At 31.9% G+C, this 19,782-nt stretch overlaps 1 protein-coding gene across 1 annotated transcript in view; it reads left to right on the top strand.

The window, feature by feature from the left end:
- The first annotated feature begins 414 nt into the window (after positions 1-414).
- LOC110993848 (sperm surface protein Sp17) overlaps positions 415-19,782 on the top strand; it is a 67,413-nt gene continuing 48,045 nt past the window's right edge. Inside the window, exons 1-2 of the mRNA XM_022260213.2 lie at positions 415-476; positions 12,181-12,344. Of these exons, the coding sequence (XP_022115905.2) occupies positions 12,263-12,344 (82 nt within the window). The 5' untranslated portion in view covers positions 415-476; positions 12,181-12,262. The remainder of the gene's footprint in view (positions 477-12,180; positions 12,345-19,782) is intronic.

Raw genomic sequence — 19,782 nt, 5'->3', positions numbered from 1 at the left:
TTTGGAAATATCTAATTGATATTGTTTTGTTATTATTACAGAACTTAGAAATGCATACAAGCATTATTTATCTCCATATATTATGTATACGTAAAAATTACATAGATTTTGATACAACTAGGCTGTAGATAAACAAAATCTTTTATTCTTTCTTTAATTTATCTTTATTTTTTTGTGTTTAACTAAATGTAATTTTTTTTATTAATTTCAGAAGCTTGGAAGCCCTTAAAAATTGATAATCATTCTCAAGTTTTATCTAATCCCAGAAATATCGTTAAATATGAAACTGTGCCAGAAAAAACTAATTGATCAAATTCAAACAAACAATACTTTTAGGTTTTTATGAAGCTTAATATGCCATGTCTGAAAGCTCCTATTTACCCCACAAGGTCCTGCTAAAGCTAGTACCAGTCAGGACGCTGGCGTGAGCGGTTGTGTTCATGTGATTGTGTAATTGGATTATTCATCTGTGATTGGTAAGTCCTAAGTACGATTAACCTCTATTTTTAGACGTTCGATATTTAAAAACACACTTCTGCATTCTCTGGTAACAGGTTGGAGTAGGGTTGCCACACTTACAAAATTGATCTAATTACTCGATATTTATTTCTGTTTTTTATGGTATTGAACTGTCGTATGAAATTTATGTTATGGTTATTTTATAGTAGACAATATCTTGCGTGTTTGTAGGTGCTAATAAATATATATTTTTTTGTCATTTGTAGGCTTTGCTCCATTATATTTCTTATTGTTCTCATCGTTATTTATTCGCGATATTTAATTTAGGTGAACAAAACAATAGTCTCATAATCTCGTACTATATTTTTAGAGGATGACACTACTTAGTGCTCAGTAGTAAATGTAATATAATTAAATTCTGTATCACATTTATTCATTGAAAGCCGGGTTTGAATGCGCGACTTATGGTTTACGGGCTTAGCTAAAATTGCTCGAGAATTTGTGTAACTAAAACATAGAGGGAATAATAATTAAATGTAACTAATATTTTTAAGTGTCCTACTAAGAACTACAGCCGCATATTTCACTTTTGTAGACCTAATTTCAACTAATATATTTGTAGTTATAAAATAAATAAAATAGATCAATAAATATAATCTATAAAAAAGAAAAATTTATTTTCTATTTTATTTATTTTATAACTACAAATATATAAAATAAACACGTAGTTATAAAAAAAATAAAGTAAAGATTTTACTCTCTGACTATCTTTGTTGATTGTAGTTAAGTATTAGTAAACTGTAACGTTCTCTCATTTCAACTAATTTAATTTTAACTTTTTGACATACACGTATATATATATCTTTGTATATAATAACGAGTTTTTAACTTTGAATTACCTCCTTAATCGTATATTGTTATTGAAATATATTATATACTTACTATACTATATGTTGTGTTATAATCTTTGACGTCTATGCACTCAGATTTCTGTATCTGTTGCGTGATAATTTCTATTAGGCAAGTAGATTATTAACCTTCTGTGCCCGATACACACTGTCGACTTTTTTGGGTCTAAGGTATGCCATTTTCTTCAAAATGATTTCCTTTGCCTTACGAGCTTAGAGTGTATCCTCGAATCTTCGATCCCAGGGTTGAGTCGCACGTAGAAACCACTTGACCAACACAACACAATTATTCATAGTAATAAATGCAAAAATGTATAAGTATGTTATCGATCGATATTTCAAATGACACCACACGTGGGAATGCGATCCGATGGTATAATATGTAGTATTGATATTTACAAAAAGGTTTGGTCGTTTGATTTGTAGTTTAAAACTATAAAATTTATTAAAAATAGTTATATAAATATATAGTTATATATATTTATAGTAAATTAATAACACCTAAGACTATAGATGAGGTGATTAACAGAAAATACGCTTTCACCAAAATAAAAATACATTTATTGAATTTTAATAACACGAGACAATGTTTGCTGTAAAGCGTTATTCTACTAATAAATTGTAAAATCTTTTAACATTATAGTAGTAATTTATGATTACTGATGTATTGTATATTATTACTATACATTTAAAATATACATAGGTTAGGATTTATTGTTATATTAAATAAATATTTATTACGTTTTCTGTCCCTACAAGCAAAATATTGTAAATTAAACATATTTTTATAAAGATTGTACGTAAGTTGCATGCACAATGCTTCACCTATATAATAATAAAAATAATGAAAAATTTATAAAGATAAAATTAAAACAAATTTAAAAAGTTTGGTCCCTGTGGCAGAGTACCTTTTGCGCTGGCAGCATTTCCTTCGCTGTATTGCGATACTTATTCGTTGAGAGAGGAAATCACCAGTTCTGTGTTCACAGGTACAGTTTACCACGGCCACGGCCCAATAAAAAATAATATAAAACTTATTTTTTTTAAGATTGTACGTAAGTAACAAAACAAAATATGCAAGAGAAAAACATCTTTTTTAAAGATTAAACGTAAGCGAAAATATATATGCGAAGATAAAAGCATATTTTAAAGATTTTGTGTAAGTTAAAAATACACATAGAACTTAGAAACTTTGTAAAGATTGTATTTAGGTAAATTACATATAAAACTTTAACAAATACATTGTTTTAAGAATGTACGTAAGGACACAAATACATACAAGTTTTTAGACGAATCTGTAACATTTATTTATTGCGACCAAAAAAATGAATTTCGTAATATTTTATTTGTGGCAACCCTAATAAACAATGTATGAAGATTGCTTAGTCCTAGCCATAGTCTGTCTAGACAATAAGTGAGTAAGCTATTTCGCCCAGAATTTGTTTTCTCTTATTGAAACGACATGAGGGAATTTATCTTTTATATCATAAGTCAAATAATTTCTCTTGCAATAAACAACAGAGCATTGTTGGCCAAGTAATTTAAGCGTGAGACTCTTATCTGGGGTCGTGTGTTCGATTCCCGGCAGTGCACCGATTGACTTTCTTCACCCAAAAGTCGACGGCGTGTGTCGGAGGTTGTACTCCTTCTTACCTATAAGATTGACAAATTATGTAACAGATATAGAAATTTGAGGTCCAGGCCTTAAAAGGTTTTAGGGCCACTGATTTATTTTTTAATTACACAAATACTGTGTCATTCAACAATTTTCTTCATAAGTATTTCTGTACGTCTGTATTCCCATTTGGTAATAATTAGCATTTTATCATAAAGCATTTTACTAAAATCGCTATAAGCTATTTCTAGTAACAATTGATGAAACTATCGTGCAATTTCGGAAGCAATAACAGGGCCATAGCGTGACAGCTAACCGCAACGACCTTGATCGATCTCGTGTTATCTATTGAAGACATTTGTTTTATCAATCTGGCTTTGTTGCATACGAGGTAAAAAATATTTCAATTGAATATAATTTTTGACTGAAGATTGTCTTCTGTTTTATATCATTTCCTTATAAGAATTTACATTTCTTAGTATTTTTTCTTAAAAGTGAATAAACACTAGAATAAGTCACAAATAAAATATAATAATAAAAAGAGTGGCGGAGAGTTTATTGCCAGTTCTTCTCTTCCGTTTTACGCCCTTGATTTGAGAACTGGCAGTAAATGTAAAATTAGAATCATTTTATATTTCTTTTCTTTCTTTTGACGTTCATAAGTGTACATTATGTTACCTATATGAATAAATTATTTTTGTCTTTGTCTTTAAATATCCATAACCTGCAGTTTATAATAACAAGGTAATATTTTGCAAAATTATTGTTTTTTTTTTAATTAAAATAGCTCTCCTATAGGCCTTCATCGCAACATCGACATTACAGCTTATAGGAATTGTTGCGTGCATGTTATTCAAATTGTTATCCACACCAGAAAAAAAAATCAATAAATAATTTACGGCTTATGATAACGTGTCTAGAACTTATTAGTTTCAGTTTGAAATAAACTTGAATAATGAAATTTATTTGTTTTGTAGATATTGTTACGGCTACAGTCTTCTCAAATCATTAAAGGCAATGTCTCAAGTTTATATTAGTCGGAGTTGAGCGAGAAGTTTGTTGTTATTAAGAAAGTTGTGCGATTATGCTACATTCAATCTTCGGCTAACCAATGTTAACTAGAAACTTTATCAAGTACAGTATATCACGCTTGTGTGGGTTACTGATTTCATTAATTCAAATTCATAATAATTTATTCATATTACTTATATTAAATGCTTCTAATTTTACATTTAACTACAGCCAGTTCTCAAATCAAGGCTGTAGAACAGATGAGAAGAACTGGTAATAAACTCTCGGCCACTCTTTTTAATCTCCAAGTTTTTTGTTTTACACAACGTTTTTAAGGAGCTGCAACGATTACACCATGTTCCACATGACATCTTAAGTAATTAATAATAATAAATTTAATTAAAAATATAGATTTGTCCTTAATTAGCAGGAGGCATGGTGAAATAGGAGCGCGCACTTACATTCTAGTGGGAACAACACACAATTCATACTAAGCTACTTTAAATATTGTCTTGTCTCATATCGGACGAGAAATACTGTTTGTTGCGAAAATTAACAAGTATAAAAAAGGGTGGTTAGAATGAAACATGACAGACAGTATCAGACATTTATTTACATATTCACATAAATACATTCATTATTCCTAGTACTAAGCCAATACAATAATATTGCTACTGACATGTCTGCGACAGACTGTTTCTCTTCCCTGGGTATCGCTAACAACCTTGGATTACGCCGTAGCACATATACTACACATATACAATGAAGCCGAGTTCTTGGAGAATACTTGTGGTATATTATTTAAAGAAGAACGCATCTAGTCTTTTGTTTTACTATCACCCTGCTCCAGTATTAAATGATTGTCTAGAGAGTGCTTGGAGTGAATTTAAGACGCTCAGAGGCTGAGAATAGAATGAATTTTTCTTTTCTTTTTGTTTGTTGCTTTAAAAGATTTGCAATCGGATTGCAGATGTAGTTGACTGCTTTTAAGAATTCTCGGGTAGCGGCTTAGGCGGGTGGGTGCTTTTTATTATTATATATACTTACTAACTGATTTGGCCAAGCGTTTTTGTGGCTAAGGTTTTTGTTATATTACATAGTAATAAACTAATCAAGGGAAACGGTATTAGAACTTATGTGAAACGTTGGTACTTTTAACACAGCGCCATCTTTTAGAATTGTATCAAATAATAAAGAAATTGAGATGTAAGCTATATACTTCTATCTTTTAAGTTAAATCAAACTGTACACGGTGTGCAAATTTGATTGATATCGGTTAAGTAGTTTAGGAGTTAGTTTAGGAGACAAACATCGTGACAGGAGATTTATATAATGATATAATATATCCACATATCTAAGTCAGGCGATCAAGACACTTGGAAAGGACGTCGACGATTTGTTTATTTTCGTCAAATATTTGTGTTGGAAAACTAACAGAACTTCTGTTATGAAAAAATATAATATTTATTATTTTCACACATTGACACATGTGCGATCTAAAGCATTTAATACTTTGTTAGAACTTGTCGTTTTAAATTATATCAAGAATTTTAAGAAACGAAAGTCACAGAAACTTTGCTAGACACTTAAAACTACTTACAATATTTTTGGTACGATTTTCAAATTTCTGTACGGAATCGTCATTTGTTTCATCTAATAAGTAAAGTGATTAGCCTTTTTTGCCTAATACTGTACGATCAAGCACATAGAAAATTCAATGATTTCATATATATTTATGAAACTTATATATAAATTATAGTCAGTAGGCCAACACTGCTTTAGATTTCGTTAGAGTTTATTTTTATTTGCTTAAGGTAGAAAAAAATGATACACTAAAAGTTTAAGGTACAAGGAAAAAAAGGCTGTTTGATACCTTCTTCGTTTCTTGCTTCTCTGTAGTAGTCACATAGACGAAAGTTCCTAGTTCTAAAATTGATTCCATACAAGTTTTAATTGTTGTTAGATATACATAGCAAGTAATTTAAATATAACAGACATTTGAGCAAAACTTCGTTAATTTAGATAGACACACACAGTCAATTACATACTTATAAATATGTTTTATTTTGATATTTGTAACCTCTGTAACTGCTTTAGCGACTATAGGTAATAAAAAGGCAAAGGGATTTGCATGACGTTACCCAGATTTCATTTCTAAAATATGATCACATTTATAATGTGACTGCATGCTCCATTGAGTTATGGATATAATGTGGTTGCATATGAAATATTTTAGGAAAAATACTTTTTATTAAAGCACAACGGGAACAAGCTTTTTCCAAATAACTTCGCTTTTATTGTTATAGCATCAAACGCCGGACGCATCAACGTATGTGACAGCTTTTGTTTTAGACACAGAGAAGCCTTTAAAAAGCTTCGGTTAACGGAAAAATGGCTTTTGCGTAAATATACGTTATATATGTCTTTTGTAGAAACACCGGAAATCAGTTTTTTTTTATAGAACAGAGGGCAAACGGGCAAGAGGCTCACATCGCCGCCTATGGACACCCTTAATGCCAGAGGGCTCGCGAGTGCGTTGCCGGCCTTTAAAGAATTAATTTCTTTAAAAAATAACGTAATAAAAATACAAGTAATTAACTGACTACTATAGGCACTAACAAATAATATAACTCACTCAACGAACAATAAAAAAAGTCCGTTAACTAAATTAATACATCTAATCCTATGTGCTCTTTTCAGAAGGTTAGTCCTAATAGTATTGAATAGTCTAGGCCTAGGCCTAGGCCTAGTCTAATAGGCCTCAGATTTCTGTATCTGTTCGGTGATCATCTCTAATAGGCAAGACGTAGGTGATGAAACTGTGGCTGACACTCATCATCGATTTTTGGGTCAAAGGCACTAAGGTTTCCTCGCGATATATATAGACATAAACAGAAATTTGGTGCATATGGGATCGAACCAACGACCCCAGTTATGAGAGTCACACTAGGCCACTTAAACTTAAAAACACACACTGTTAAAAACTGTGAGTATTCATTCATATTTCATAAAATTTATCAGAAATGTAACTGAAATTCACAATCGGATATGTGATTGGGATCGCGATGTTTTCGCGACATTTGTCATACGATTTAGTAAATAATGTTACTGATTTTTTCCGAGGGATATTAAAGTCCTTTCATGAAATGAATAAAGTTTAAGAATTTATTTCTTTTATATCTGTTTGATGTATAGGAGAACGGATTTCTGAGATATATTAAGGAATAGATTACGTGTAAAGTATGAAGCCATTTTCTGTGCGTTTCTTATTTTTTACATATATTTTATATATGTATATTTATTTTTTATTAGGTATTGCGCATTTGAACATCTTCTTAATCTGCCAAAAAGTATGTAAAGTTGCAATCAATTTCTGCTTGCTTCACATAAATTACGATTATCCTACATTAATAGAAAAATTATAAAATATAACAACGTAAAATTAATTGTCTAGAAAAATTGTATACAGATTACGTTCGGTTCAATCTTGAACCCACCTTTCCCTTGGGGCAAACTTTAAATTAAGAAGTCTGATAATGTCAAATTATACTATAATATATATGTATGATGGAAGTATAAGTGCCATATATATATGTGTGCCCATCCAAGATAAGATAAGTGTAACTGGCGATTTAGAGGAGTGATGGAGTCATTACAAACAGTTCCTATCCACTTTACGATTTTAAAACTGCCAGTAAATGTCATTTTAGAACAATTATTACTGACATTAATTATATGACTATATTTTGATTTGATAAGTCTTACCGATTTGGGTACAAATTTAGTTTTCTTTATTTATGTTAATGTTATTTTTAATGAGCCTCGGAACTATAATATACCGAATGCCTAACTCAAACTGGACCATTTTGATTATACGCCATATAAAAGGCTATTGAACAAACAGCATTCATCCAACACCAGACAGTATTGATCGTACTCTCAACTATTTAAAATTGTACTAAGTTTTATTACAAAAAGTCCTCACGACGGCTCAACTGTTCGAAACTTTTATAGTATTATAGAAAGCGGACTTTTATCTTCAGTATTAAAAAAGATTTTTTGTATACACTCAACGGGGTCGTAACGTGATAACTTTGCCTCAATCATTCAATTTTAATTTCTTTTGAAACTGCCTTGATTCGCGCGTACTTGGTAATAGTTAGTTTTAGGGCCTGTTTCACAATGTATGGATAAAGTGCCAAATAGCTATGCAACACATAAATTATTCGAAAGATTAAAGTTCCAAATAAGATACTTGGCATTTCATGACAAATAGCGCTATCTGACAGTCGTGAAACGCAAAAATACTATTTATCCTACAAATAAGTAATAAATAGCTTATTTGGAACTTATCCGGACATTGTGAAACAGGCCCTTAGTTTACTAAGGTGGTAATTATTTTGCAAAAACAGTAAAAATACAGAACAAAACACAATCGCTTATTAACGTTTATATCCAGATATAAAGGAAACATATACAATAGTATTTATATAATATTGTTTATTATCCATAAGTACATATTAAATAATAACTATAAAAATAAAAGTGATAATAAATACAGTTGCTATTATATTCCCCGATGCTGTTTGCATTTTTTTCTTTATTTAGTGATTTCAATCAGATTTGAACACAGCTTCTTCAGCAAAAACTTGAGGAGCGGATTAATCTTATTTAGAGCATCAGAACACATGAAAGAAGAGAAGGAAGAAGTCGTGGTTGTGAAACGTTCGGGAGTGGACCCGCATCACATTCGCCGAGGATCTTTTTAGACAAGCACAATATACCCGTTAAGTTGTCAACAGCCAAACTATAAAGCACCAGAAGAAGATCAAAGCACATACCATATACAGCGGGTTTTTATCTATATACAGGAATCATAGTTCATCCGTGTTCTGAAAGTCTTGCTCTAAGTAGACAACCTTCAGCTAATATCATAGACAATACTGAGCAACCATAAATAATGATTGTGTTGCTTAAATTAGATTGGTTAGAGTACGAAATAAATCTCCTTGGTGTGGCAAAGTTTTATTATTGGGAATCACGCGAGCTCGTCCTTCATTTATCTTTATTTTGGTTGATCTTTGGTTTTATTGGGTTTACGCGTGTTTTAGTGTGATGTACTTAATAGTTGTTTCACTTAATTTTAGATATTCAAACTGATTTTATCTGACATATAATTATTAAATATTTATATTAATTATGAAGCAAATACCTATCTATCTCTTTGCATCTGCGTTAACAAAATAGACTAAGTTACTAGTATAACACCTTGAATTGGGGCTAGAGTTATATCTCTTTAGCTTTGAGGCTTATAAAAGTATTCCTTTAACGGTTATGTGATGGTTTAACAAAACCTCTGGCAGTACCTTGACTCCCAAGCCTGTTTTATCAGCACGGTCTCGCCTGACTAGCGCGAAACCGATACAATAATAGCGGCAGTAAATAAAAAATCATTGCATAGATCAAAATATTTAACAAATTTATTTTAGTATATAGTTGTTGTTGTCAAACAAATTTTTTTTATATATTAATATCACTGAAACGATATACTATATGATTTGAAACAAACTAATTTTCCTAACCAATTATCATAATTAACGAGTTGAAGTTAATTTTAAAACCAAATGGCGTGATAAACTGCCATAGTAGCTAGTTTGATCAATAGTGGACTCAATTCAACCTTTGACATGAAACCTAGGTCTTAGTTTTCCATTTTCACACAAATTAGGACTTAAATATAGACACCTAAATGATCAAAAGTAAATTATCATGGCTACAGGAACAGAAAGGCAATATACTGATACCCAAGGATAGACCAGATTAAGAAAACCAGATGATGGATATGATATATATGGAACATGGCAGAGAGTGGCATAGTGCAGACAGTAATGGGGGGATTTGGAGGAGACTTCTGCCAAAAAAAGGGCACAAAGAAATCTAGAAGAGATTATTGAAATACAAAAAAGTATTTAAATGTAATAAAATGGTTTTATTATTAGGTTTGGTAACTGTTTACTTTAGCTTACGATTGAATGAATCCTGGCACAATGTTGCGAGCCTAAGCCGGGCCTGAGCCATGTGAACACGGTTTATTGTGGGTATTGTTAAAATTTATTTATTCTTGCCGTATTTATATAACTGCTTTTTGAAGGTTGATTTAGGAGGTCTAACAACTTGATACTTTCGTGTAACTGTTTTGTGTTATTAAATGACCGTAATAAGGTAATACAGTTTAGTTAGTGGAGGTCGTATCACCTCGACGTCCACCGTTCCACAACTGCGCGTTTTTCTAGGCAGTTTTTGCGGCGCACCACCACTTTGTGGAACCAGCTGCCGACTGAAGTATTTCCGAACCAATTCGACTTAGGGTCCTTCAAGCAAAGAGCGTACCAATTCTTAAAAGGCCGGCAACGCACTCGCGTTGAGTGTCCATAAGCGGCGGTATCACTTAACATCAGGTGAGCCTACTGCCCGTTTGCCCCCTGTTCTAAAAAAAAACATAGTTAAGTATACATTATAGTTAAGTTTACGTAGACAAGATGTCTCAACATTGACCTAATATGGAAACAATGATTCACGCAACATATCGTGATCATAAAATTTTAACAATCTGTCATTTCATACAAACCTTTGCAATTACTAATTAAAACATAGATTGTTAGACCTGTATAACAAAAAATATATTTTATAAAACCAAATATAAATTACTTAAATCGCAAAAATTTCCAAACAAAAATTTACTCGCACAACTTAAACATATGTTTTGTTTAATTTAAAATTCCACTATATTATTGCGTTGGCATTAAAATAGTTTTCTTTTCATACATATTATAATTTTTTCATATATATCATCATACATATTACGAAATCTGATTATTTTATTAAATCTTCAAAAAATTACAAACATATAAAAGATAAGACAAACACACAATAAAATTATCTCCAACAAACTGTCATACAGTTTGGCGATTTTTTGATGTTATTGTAAATTTTTGTTCTTGTTTTTATAAAAAAAATGCCATGAATTTTTGGTACTTAAAGCAGAAAAAAATTATCAGCAAAACAGCGAATTACCTTTTAGAAAAACATTCGTAATGTAATTGGAAATTGGGACTAGGGACATTAAAGGTTAGTGACCTTTGGCTATGCCAGACGTATTTAGTTTAGCCCAGACTGAAAAGTGTCGTGGATCGGCTAGACGGACTTAATGCTAATGACATGTTAAAGTGCTCCATATAAGAATAATATTGGTACATATTCTTCTAGAGTCATTAACATAGAAACACATAACACATTATTAATAATTGTTTTATAATAGGACCGCTACTAACTGACGGAAAGTATTACTTTTGATAAGAAAAATAAACAATATCTTAATATATATATTTCTTGTGTGCGTGTGTATGTGACTGAACTCCTCCTAAACGACTGGACCGATTTAGACGAAATTTATTGTGTGTGTTCAAGGTGATCTGGGAATGGTTTAGATTCACAATTTTGTCCGCTGGACAATGTTTTTTTAATTGATTTTCAATTTATTAGTTGTTGTTGATTTTGGAATGTTTTACATTGGATCCGACAGCCGGCGCTACCATCGCAGTGTCAAATTTTAAATAATATTCGAATTTTAAATTTAGTCTGTCCCGAAATTTAAAAAAAGTTTTGTTATCATTGTGTTATATCGTGTGTGACCATGTGCTGGGTCGTTAGATATTGTCATAACATTTGAATAATAATTTTCATCAAAATGTCTTATTAAAAATTGAAATTTTGAAATTAAAGACGTGTATACTCTCGGGGCGTGACTTCGACGATTTAGGAAATCATCCTGTATAAGTGATCCAAGTGTACGACCAGGGCACGTTCATAGAGAGTAAATCATCACGTTTGTAAATGAGCAAAATGTACGAACCTTGGCATGTACAGTACTTATACTAAATTATTAGAAATGCAATGGGCGGCCTTTTCGCTCGATAGATCTACGACGAATAGATCTCTTCCAGGCGTTATGAAAAGCGTACGCCGCCATTTTAGGTTGATGTTGAATCAACTAGCGTGCATTTATAGTAAACATACATGTTAAAAAAATCATATTCATAAAATAAATAAATATATAACTGGATCACGAAACAATAAAAATTACATTAAATAAACAGACTAGACCTAATTATTATTTTTCTTTTTCAGATACAAGGCCCTAAAGACAGCAATGTTATAGTCCTAACAATAGTGTAATATAGTGTAGTGTGTGATAAAACTTAGTGTCAAAATGGGCTGCAATACGAGTTCCGAAGCCAAGTCGAAAAAGGAAGAGAAGGATTCACAGGAAAATAACGCGAATGCCGCGACAGGTAATTATTTAGTAGATATCAATTTAGATTAGAACACATCATAAATCCAGTCCAGCTGTCCAGGTCAGTGCCAGACCTGTGTAATTTCAGCAAACACGACTCCTATGTTAGGTGTTTGTACTACATGACCCCAAGTTGTGATAGTACTACAGTGCACCAATTTTTTATCAAGATATTAATTCATACTAGAATACTTTATAAATCGCCAGAACCAGTGCTCCTGGCCATAGATCAGCCCCAGCCCTGTGTAATTTCCAGTAGCAAATACGACTTCTATGTTTGGTGTACTACGCGACCCCAACTTGTGAGAGCACTACAAATATTAAGCAATCAAATTAATAAATCTAAATATTACCAATAGACCAATGGTCTGGTATATTTTAGCATATTTTTCGTAATCCAAGTATATACAATACTTAACAACGTTTATAAGAAAACTTACAGAGTAACATGCCAAATGACGTATGGGACAAAGTTAGTAGTAGGTCTTGCAAATAAGAAAAATTGTCAATGAAGTGGATGTAAACATGTTTGCATGACCTTGTGATGTTTTTGATCAGATAATACTTTTCCGAATGAAATCGCTTAGTTTTTTATCGGTAGAAATAAAAGTGAAATAAAAGCAGTTAATAGACGACCTCGTAAGAATATCTCATATGGTTAGAGATTAATTTTAACTATTGAAAAATTTATTCACTGATTTTATGTACGTATAGGAAAGGGTGCAAAGACACAGTGATCTAATGCCACAGCTCGTAATACCGAAGAAGCGCCATCTCTATTTGGTATATCGCAATTCTTTGTTATCATAGTGCTTCGTGAAACTTATACAAGATGGCAGAAATCATATTTTTATCTCCATAATATATCGTTTGAATCTAACAAGATGATATTATATCGGTATAGAAATAGGCCTTATAATTATTAGGTCATTTCGCGGACATATAGATAGATAGACATTAGATATTGTTTAAGAAATCAAAACAAATAGTGATATTAAAGTTAAATGATAATAAATGGTTAAATTGTGTTCGCTGTTTTTGTTTTATTTTTCTAAGCTTAATAAGTCAAACAATAAAAAAAATATTTCCACAGAACTGGGAAAGATATGAATTGAGTAATAAAAATATATACACTTCCAGTCAAAATGGGTTTGTTAACCCCGGCAATTTGTTAGTTTGCCAGAATTTTGTGATAAATTACGTAATGAGATTGTTTTTCAAGAAGAATTTTCTTGTCAGTTAATAAGTAATTGTTTTTAAATTCTAAGATCGGCATAGTCCCGAGTTTTTCACTATTTTAGATAACATGCTAAAACTATAGCATTTTTTAAATTTTTAATATTAGTGACATCTATTCTTGTTCACGAACGTGTCTTCCGAGCTGCACCCGTGGGTGGCGATCGTTTTGCGGGCCTGGAGCGGCCCTGGAAAGAAAAACCAGGCCCAGCTAATGAAACAAAGGTCCTCATACTATTTTTAAAATTTTATCTAGATGGCGTTTTGTTTTTGTTGTATGTTTTGTAGACAGTGACATCTATCTGTTGAAATAACGTAGAAATTAATTTAAATGTACGGTAACGTTTTATAACTTACTCCTAAATACCACCTTTAGTTGATGTATGTCTATGTTAATACGCCATTTTATAAAAAAAATACGTACAACTAAAGAAGTTTACGATCTAAAGTCGAATTCAGTTGATCAAATGACATTGTCGTAGTCTATATAAGTGAATTCTGGCATTTTAAATTATTTTTGATGAATTCTGTAAAAACTGTACAGCGGCCAATAACGAGATTTATTTACTTTTTCAAATTAAATGGTTGCAAATATAAAAACCTAATGACTATTGTGACCTCCTCTTGCCATCCATCTGGGCATGCTTTCCATGATGTTTTTCATCGTGTTAGTGAGGAATATGTTCCCGCTTCTGCAATTACTTCTTTTAGATCTGATGTTTTGTGAAGCAGATTGCCCGTTTAGAACATCAACACAACAGCACTTGGAGCTGTCTTATCAAGCGACGGATCCCAGTTTCTTACAAGTACGCTTACCAGAACGGTACGAGCATTGTCGTCCATAAAAATGGAATCAGTTTTAAACAAATCATGAAAATATAGTAATAAATTGCTAATATTCTCTTCCCGCATATTAATTGTCGCGATTATAAGTATACAGAAAATATTAATCAATCAAAACTTATATTAAATTATTGCAGCAAACGTATGAACAATATCACCACGATGATGTATCTTAGATACATTGCGAAATAGTTATTGAACCACGAGAAATCCAAGAGTTTTGTTAAAAAATATCTATGATACGTATTTTTTAGTCCCTATTATATATGTTAGACATGGCCATCAGTGGCTCTAATTTCTTTTAAGGTCAAAAAACACAAAACAACGACATGTCTTTGGCCTTCATATTTGCTTCAAAGTACCCCAAAGCTGGATTCGATCTAAATTGCAACAAACATATTTCTGCTGATTTATAATGTATACTTTAGAAAGTATACAAATTTTAAAACTACAGTCATTTTACAGGAGAGTAAGGGTGTTAAAAATATAAATGTCTTAAACTACGGAATTTCATTCACCTGTTCATGCAATTCAGTTCAAGCTTTTTAAACAGATTTTTTATAAAAATACAGCAAAACAATTACCTTTAATGAACTAGCGATAAAAAGTACGGCGATTTTAACACAGCGCTAAATTAGGTTTGTGGCATACTTAGACGGTGGTACCTATACATTTTTTGTGTAAAGGAAAAAGAATTGAAATTTAAATTACGTTCTTTTCTGTTCTGTTCGAAATGGACAGTTCTGCTGTAAATCAATAAATGCCTAAAGCCTTTATCTTGCGATAGCTTTAGTTTCGTAGCGACGCCAGGTAAAAAAGACGTTAATTGTGTACTTAAATCTAAAATAATCATATAAGTCAATCATATAAATGTAGCGTCAGCAATTTTAATAGCGATACCATAGCCGAATTTGTATGAATTCGGATAAAGCTTAGTATCGCGTGGTAGGAATTATAACATTATTTCTTTTACTATGTTAACAGTCTTACGGCGAATCCATAAAAGTAGAGCCACGGCGCGCCACAGTATTAATACTGTAGTACCTTTAATGCCAAATGTACCCGCAGCTTTACAACACCCCTATATTTGTACGCTGGGCGGCAGAGCTCTCGCGATAGTCCTACCACACAGACGTCCCGCGACGTCAGCATTCCCCCGCGTCCCCTTAATCAGTAACAGTGGATTTACTAAGGAAATACCTAAAAATCGTCGAGGATAAATTATTTCCCGGTAAGTTCAAAATTGTATAGTATTTCATTCATTATTAACTAGTTCATGTCGTATTTCATATTATATTTTCCCAAAATATTTTCAATTATTTAAAGGATTTTTATTTATGAATGTTCCAGTTGAATGCAAATCGGTATAATTTTCTTTAATATAAAAAATGTCAAATAAATTATTGGTTAACAGATTACTGAGATAAAGTTATACAATAAACGATTCAATTATCTTTATTTACATTTAAAAGCCTTACATACGTTTTTATAAAGATTATATATCAAGAATATTTGCATATTATTTAATATAAATAATATATACATTAAATATTTCTAACCTGCTGGAAATGTGAGTGTCCATGGGCGAAGTCCGTTTGCCTCCTGTTACATAAAATAAAACATAAAAAAAATAACTTTGTTTTCTTTGTTCACCAAAATGGCGTGTTTTCAGTCACTAAAAGTTGGTCGATTGATTCCGGAAAGTCAAGTCTTTTTCAGTAATTTATCATATAAAAGTGTAAAAGAACGTAGCATACATTATATAGTAGGTTAACGCAAACATTTATTTATGTTTAAAACGACATCCATTTAAAAAATCGTATCTATTTCGTGATCCTTTGTCAATCGAAAACACAACATACAAAGATAAGCCTTCTGTGCTTGACAAAGGTCGACTTTTTTGGTCTAAGGCATACCATGTTTCCTTTTGAGTTCGTCCATTGGTGTACAGCAGGGGAGAAACCTACGACCTCACTAATGACAGTCACACGCTGAATCTACTAGGCTAACACGGCTCTTGATTTTTAACCGACATTAAAAGCGGAGGTTATCAATTCTATTTTTTTTGTATGTTTAACCATAACATGCCCATGGCGCAAGAGTTTCTTTGTCATATTACTGTTCAATAAGGTTCTTTATATCCGAACCAATTCAAAACAGGGTCCTTCAAGAAAAGTGGGTTACCAAATCTTAAAAGGCCGGCAGTACACTCGTGAGATCTCTGGCATTATGAGTGTCCATGGGCGGCGGTATCACTTAACAAATCATGAGCCTTCAGCTGCTTTTCCCGTTTTCTATAAAAAGGTTCTTATCTAATTAAAAAAAATCGGTTCAACGTATGCGTTTAGAAGGCTAAATTATAAAATTTGATTAGTTTTTTGATGACTTAATCAACCTGCAAAATATTTTACGACTCAAATACCTATTTTAAAATGTGTTTTGCTTTCATGATTTTTATACATATATATTTTATACAACTGTGATTTCTGTTGTGTTATACTAGCTTCTATAGTATGAATTAAAAATATTAACACTTATTCAACTTAAGCACTCCGTCTCTACTAAGACAGATAATAAACTAATTTTTTAAGAACATTTAAATAATTATATAAATAAACAAACACGATAAAAAAGTAACAGACATTTATTTATTAATTCGTATTTAATGAGCATTCTAAATCTTTTTGTTAAGAGGCTATCATTATTTTGATACATGAAAATAATTATTATAATATAATGTAGGTTATTCTCATTCTATTAATTATTTGATCCGAGGCGAAAGGGTCTTTTTACAGAGGTTCTAATGAATTCATTATGAAACTGAACCTTTCTGTATTCTTTTGCATGTTTTCCGTGTAGAAGATACATTTTTTAAGCAATAATTTACTACGGAGTTTTTAGTAACAACATTGTAATCGGGAAATAGATAAATAACAATTTATGTGCTAGGCCTTTAAAAGGCCGGCAACGCACTCGTTACCCCTATGTCCATGGGCGGCGGAATCACTTAACATATGAGCCTCCTTCCTGGTTTGCCCTTTTCTATAAAAATAAGGCTTTTTTATCCTACGGACTGTCATCTCTGAGGTCGTAAATTCGATCCCCGGCTGTTCACAAATGGAGTTCATTCTATGTGCGTATTTAACATTGGCTCAAACAGTGAGAACATCATGAGGAAGCCAGCATGCTAAAAAATGTCGACGAAGTCTGGTACATGAAGGGAAACACCTGCTTGCCTATTAGATTAATTATCACGAGACAGAATAACTTAGGCTGAGACCGAAAAGGTTGATTCCACTGATTTATTTCAGTTTTCTTTGTCACGGAATTATTTCTAAATGCACAAGTCTCTAAACGGGGTTTTGGGTTCATTTAGGCTATTCAATTGAATAGAAACAAAGTTATCGCAATTAAAAACTTAAATTATATCTGAATTAATTAAATAATCAACCGCTATTATTTATTTTCACGCCATACAGTAGACGGCTAAATAAATTCTATTTTTATGACTGTCAAAATTATGTAAAATAATCATTAATTTATAATAAATAGTTTCAATCCGTTGAAAAAGTGTTTTCTTTAAACGGTATATGTTCTAACACATTACACTAAAAGATTACAAAAAGACAGATCTTCATTTCACTACGGTGTGAAAAACCAATTAATTTATCTTTATGAATACCTTCTGACAGACGACAGTTCAAAACTGCGCATTCTTCAATTTGGAAGAAAACGGAAGCGCGAATGTCCATCCTGTAGGAAACTATAGAAATTGTATGGAAAATCGATACGTTATGACAAAACTATATATATGGAATTCATCATCGAATACTCGACGTACAATTCAGGTAGTCTTTATATTCGATCTTAAACTGCCGCACAGGTGGAAGATTGATTGCACTGCAGTCCTTTTCAAAAGCCTTGAACATTAGCGCGAATTGGTTGAAGCGAAATAAAAATTTCCGCAAGATTTCCCAACGAATTTATGCTTCCCTTCGAGAGTTTTGCTTCGTGTATATTCAAATACCAATTTATTTGAGTTTAAAGCCAGACTAGTGAAGTTGTATGAATAAACACGATGCCCCGTGGCACGGAGCTAACACATTTTTGCATTTTTACCGTTAGCTATAATAATAATAATAATCTTAATTATTTTCTCACAAAACTTCATACATGATAAGTTACAACTATTTAATAATGTATGTAAATAATTGTCATTCTTCTTTAGACTTCTGTCTACTTAACCTCTGTAACAACGTAATATAATAATAATGATTAAAGCCTTTTTATTCCATACTATAAATATTACACGTTCACGTTCATGTTTTTTATTTTATAGAACAGGGGGCAAATGGGCAGGAGGCTCACCTGATTTAAAGTGAAACTGGCGCCCATGTTCACTCTCGATGCTAGAGGACTCGTGCGTGCGTTGCCGGCCTTTTAAGAATTTGTACGCTCTTTTCTTGAAGGACCCTAAGTCAAATTGGTTCGGAAGTACTTAGTTTGTTTTTTCCATTACTTCGTGGGCAGTATGGACCCGTTTTTTATATATTTAATTGCAATATTGCCTCCGTGGTCGTCTTTGGAACTAAAGAGGCCAATATCTATCATTATACAGAGAGTATTGTCTTGTGTTAAATATTTAAGTTATAGTAATTTGTTTTATGAATAATTTAGAAGCGCATAACTGCTACGATATTTATATTTTATTCATGTACTGTCATATATCGATAGTTCATTTAAGATTCATGTGACCTGTGTAAAATTAACATTTTTATTCGAGCAGAGTGTAAAGGTTATGCGGGCATTAATTAGGTCAGAATTAATTAAATGCGGGTCCTTTGTGTGTTTGTAGAAGTTATTCCCGTCTCGCTAGTAGGGGACGTACGCCAACTGGAAAATATAGTCAGTCTGCCGTGACCACAGATAGCGGATAAAACGTGATACTAAAAAGCTACATCTATTCTTAATTTAAAATTAGAATAGTTATATTACATATTTCTTTATTAACATTGTGTTAAATCCTTTAAATTTATTCTGATTCTATTATCTGTGGTATATCTGATTCTTCATTCGTTCTTCATTCATCTTCGTTCATCGTACGTGTTACAGGTATGTTACCACTGTAAAGTTTTTAATTGAATACGAGGCTTCGTGATGTAAAGTTCATATTTTTCTGTTGTTTTTTTTAATTATGTAAAGTCTCATTCAAGCTGTGGCCCAGACGTGAGAGTCCGTTAATTGGACTATATATTTAAACCTTATATATAGGATTTGAGCATTAGTTTTACTTGGCTAAGAGTTCACAGCTACCAGAAAGAACCTGGTCCTCTTAAAGACTTGTGTTGTCCACGACC

Source organism: Pieris rapae, chromosome 9 (genome assembly GCF_905147795.1).
Source record: "Pieris rapae chromosome 9, ilPieRapa1.1, whole genome shotgun sequence".
Lineage (NCBI taxonomy): Eukaryota > Metazoa > Arthropoda > Insecta > Lepidoptera > Pieridae > Pieris > Pieris rapae.
Note: the sequence above shows the minus strand (reverse complement) of the source record. Positions and strands in the feature narration are given on the sequence as shown.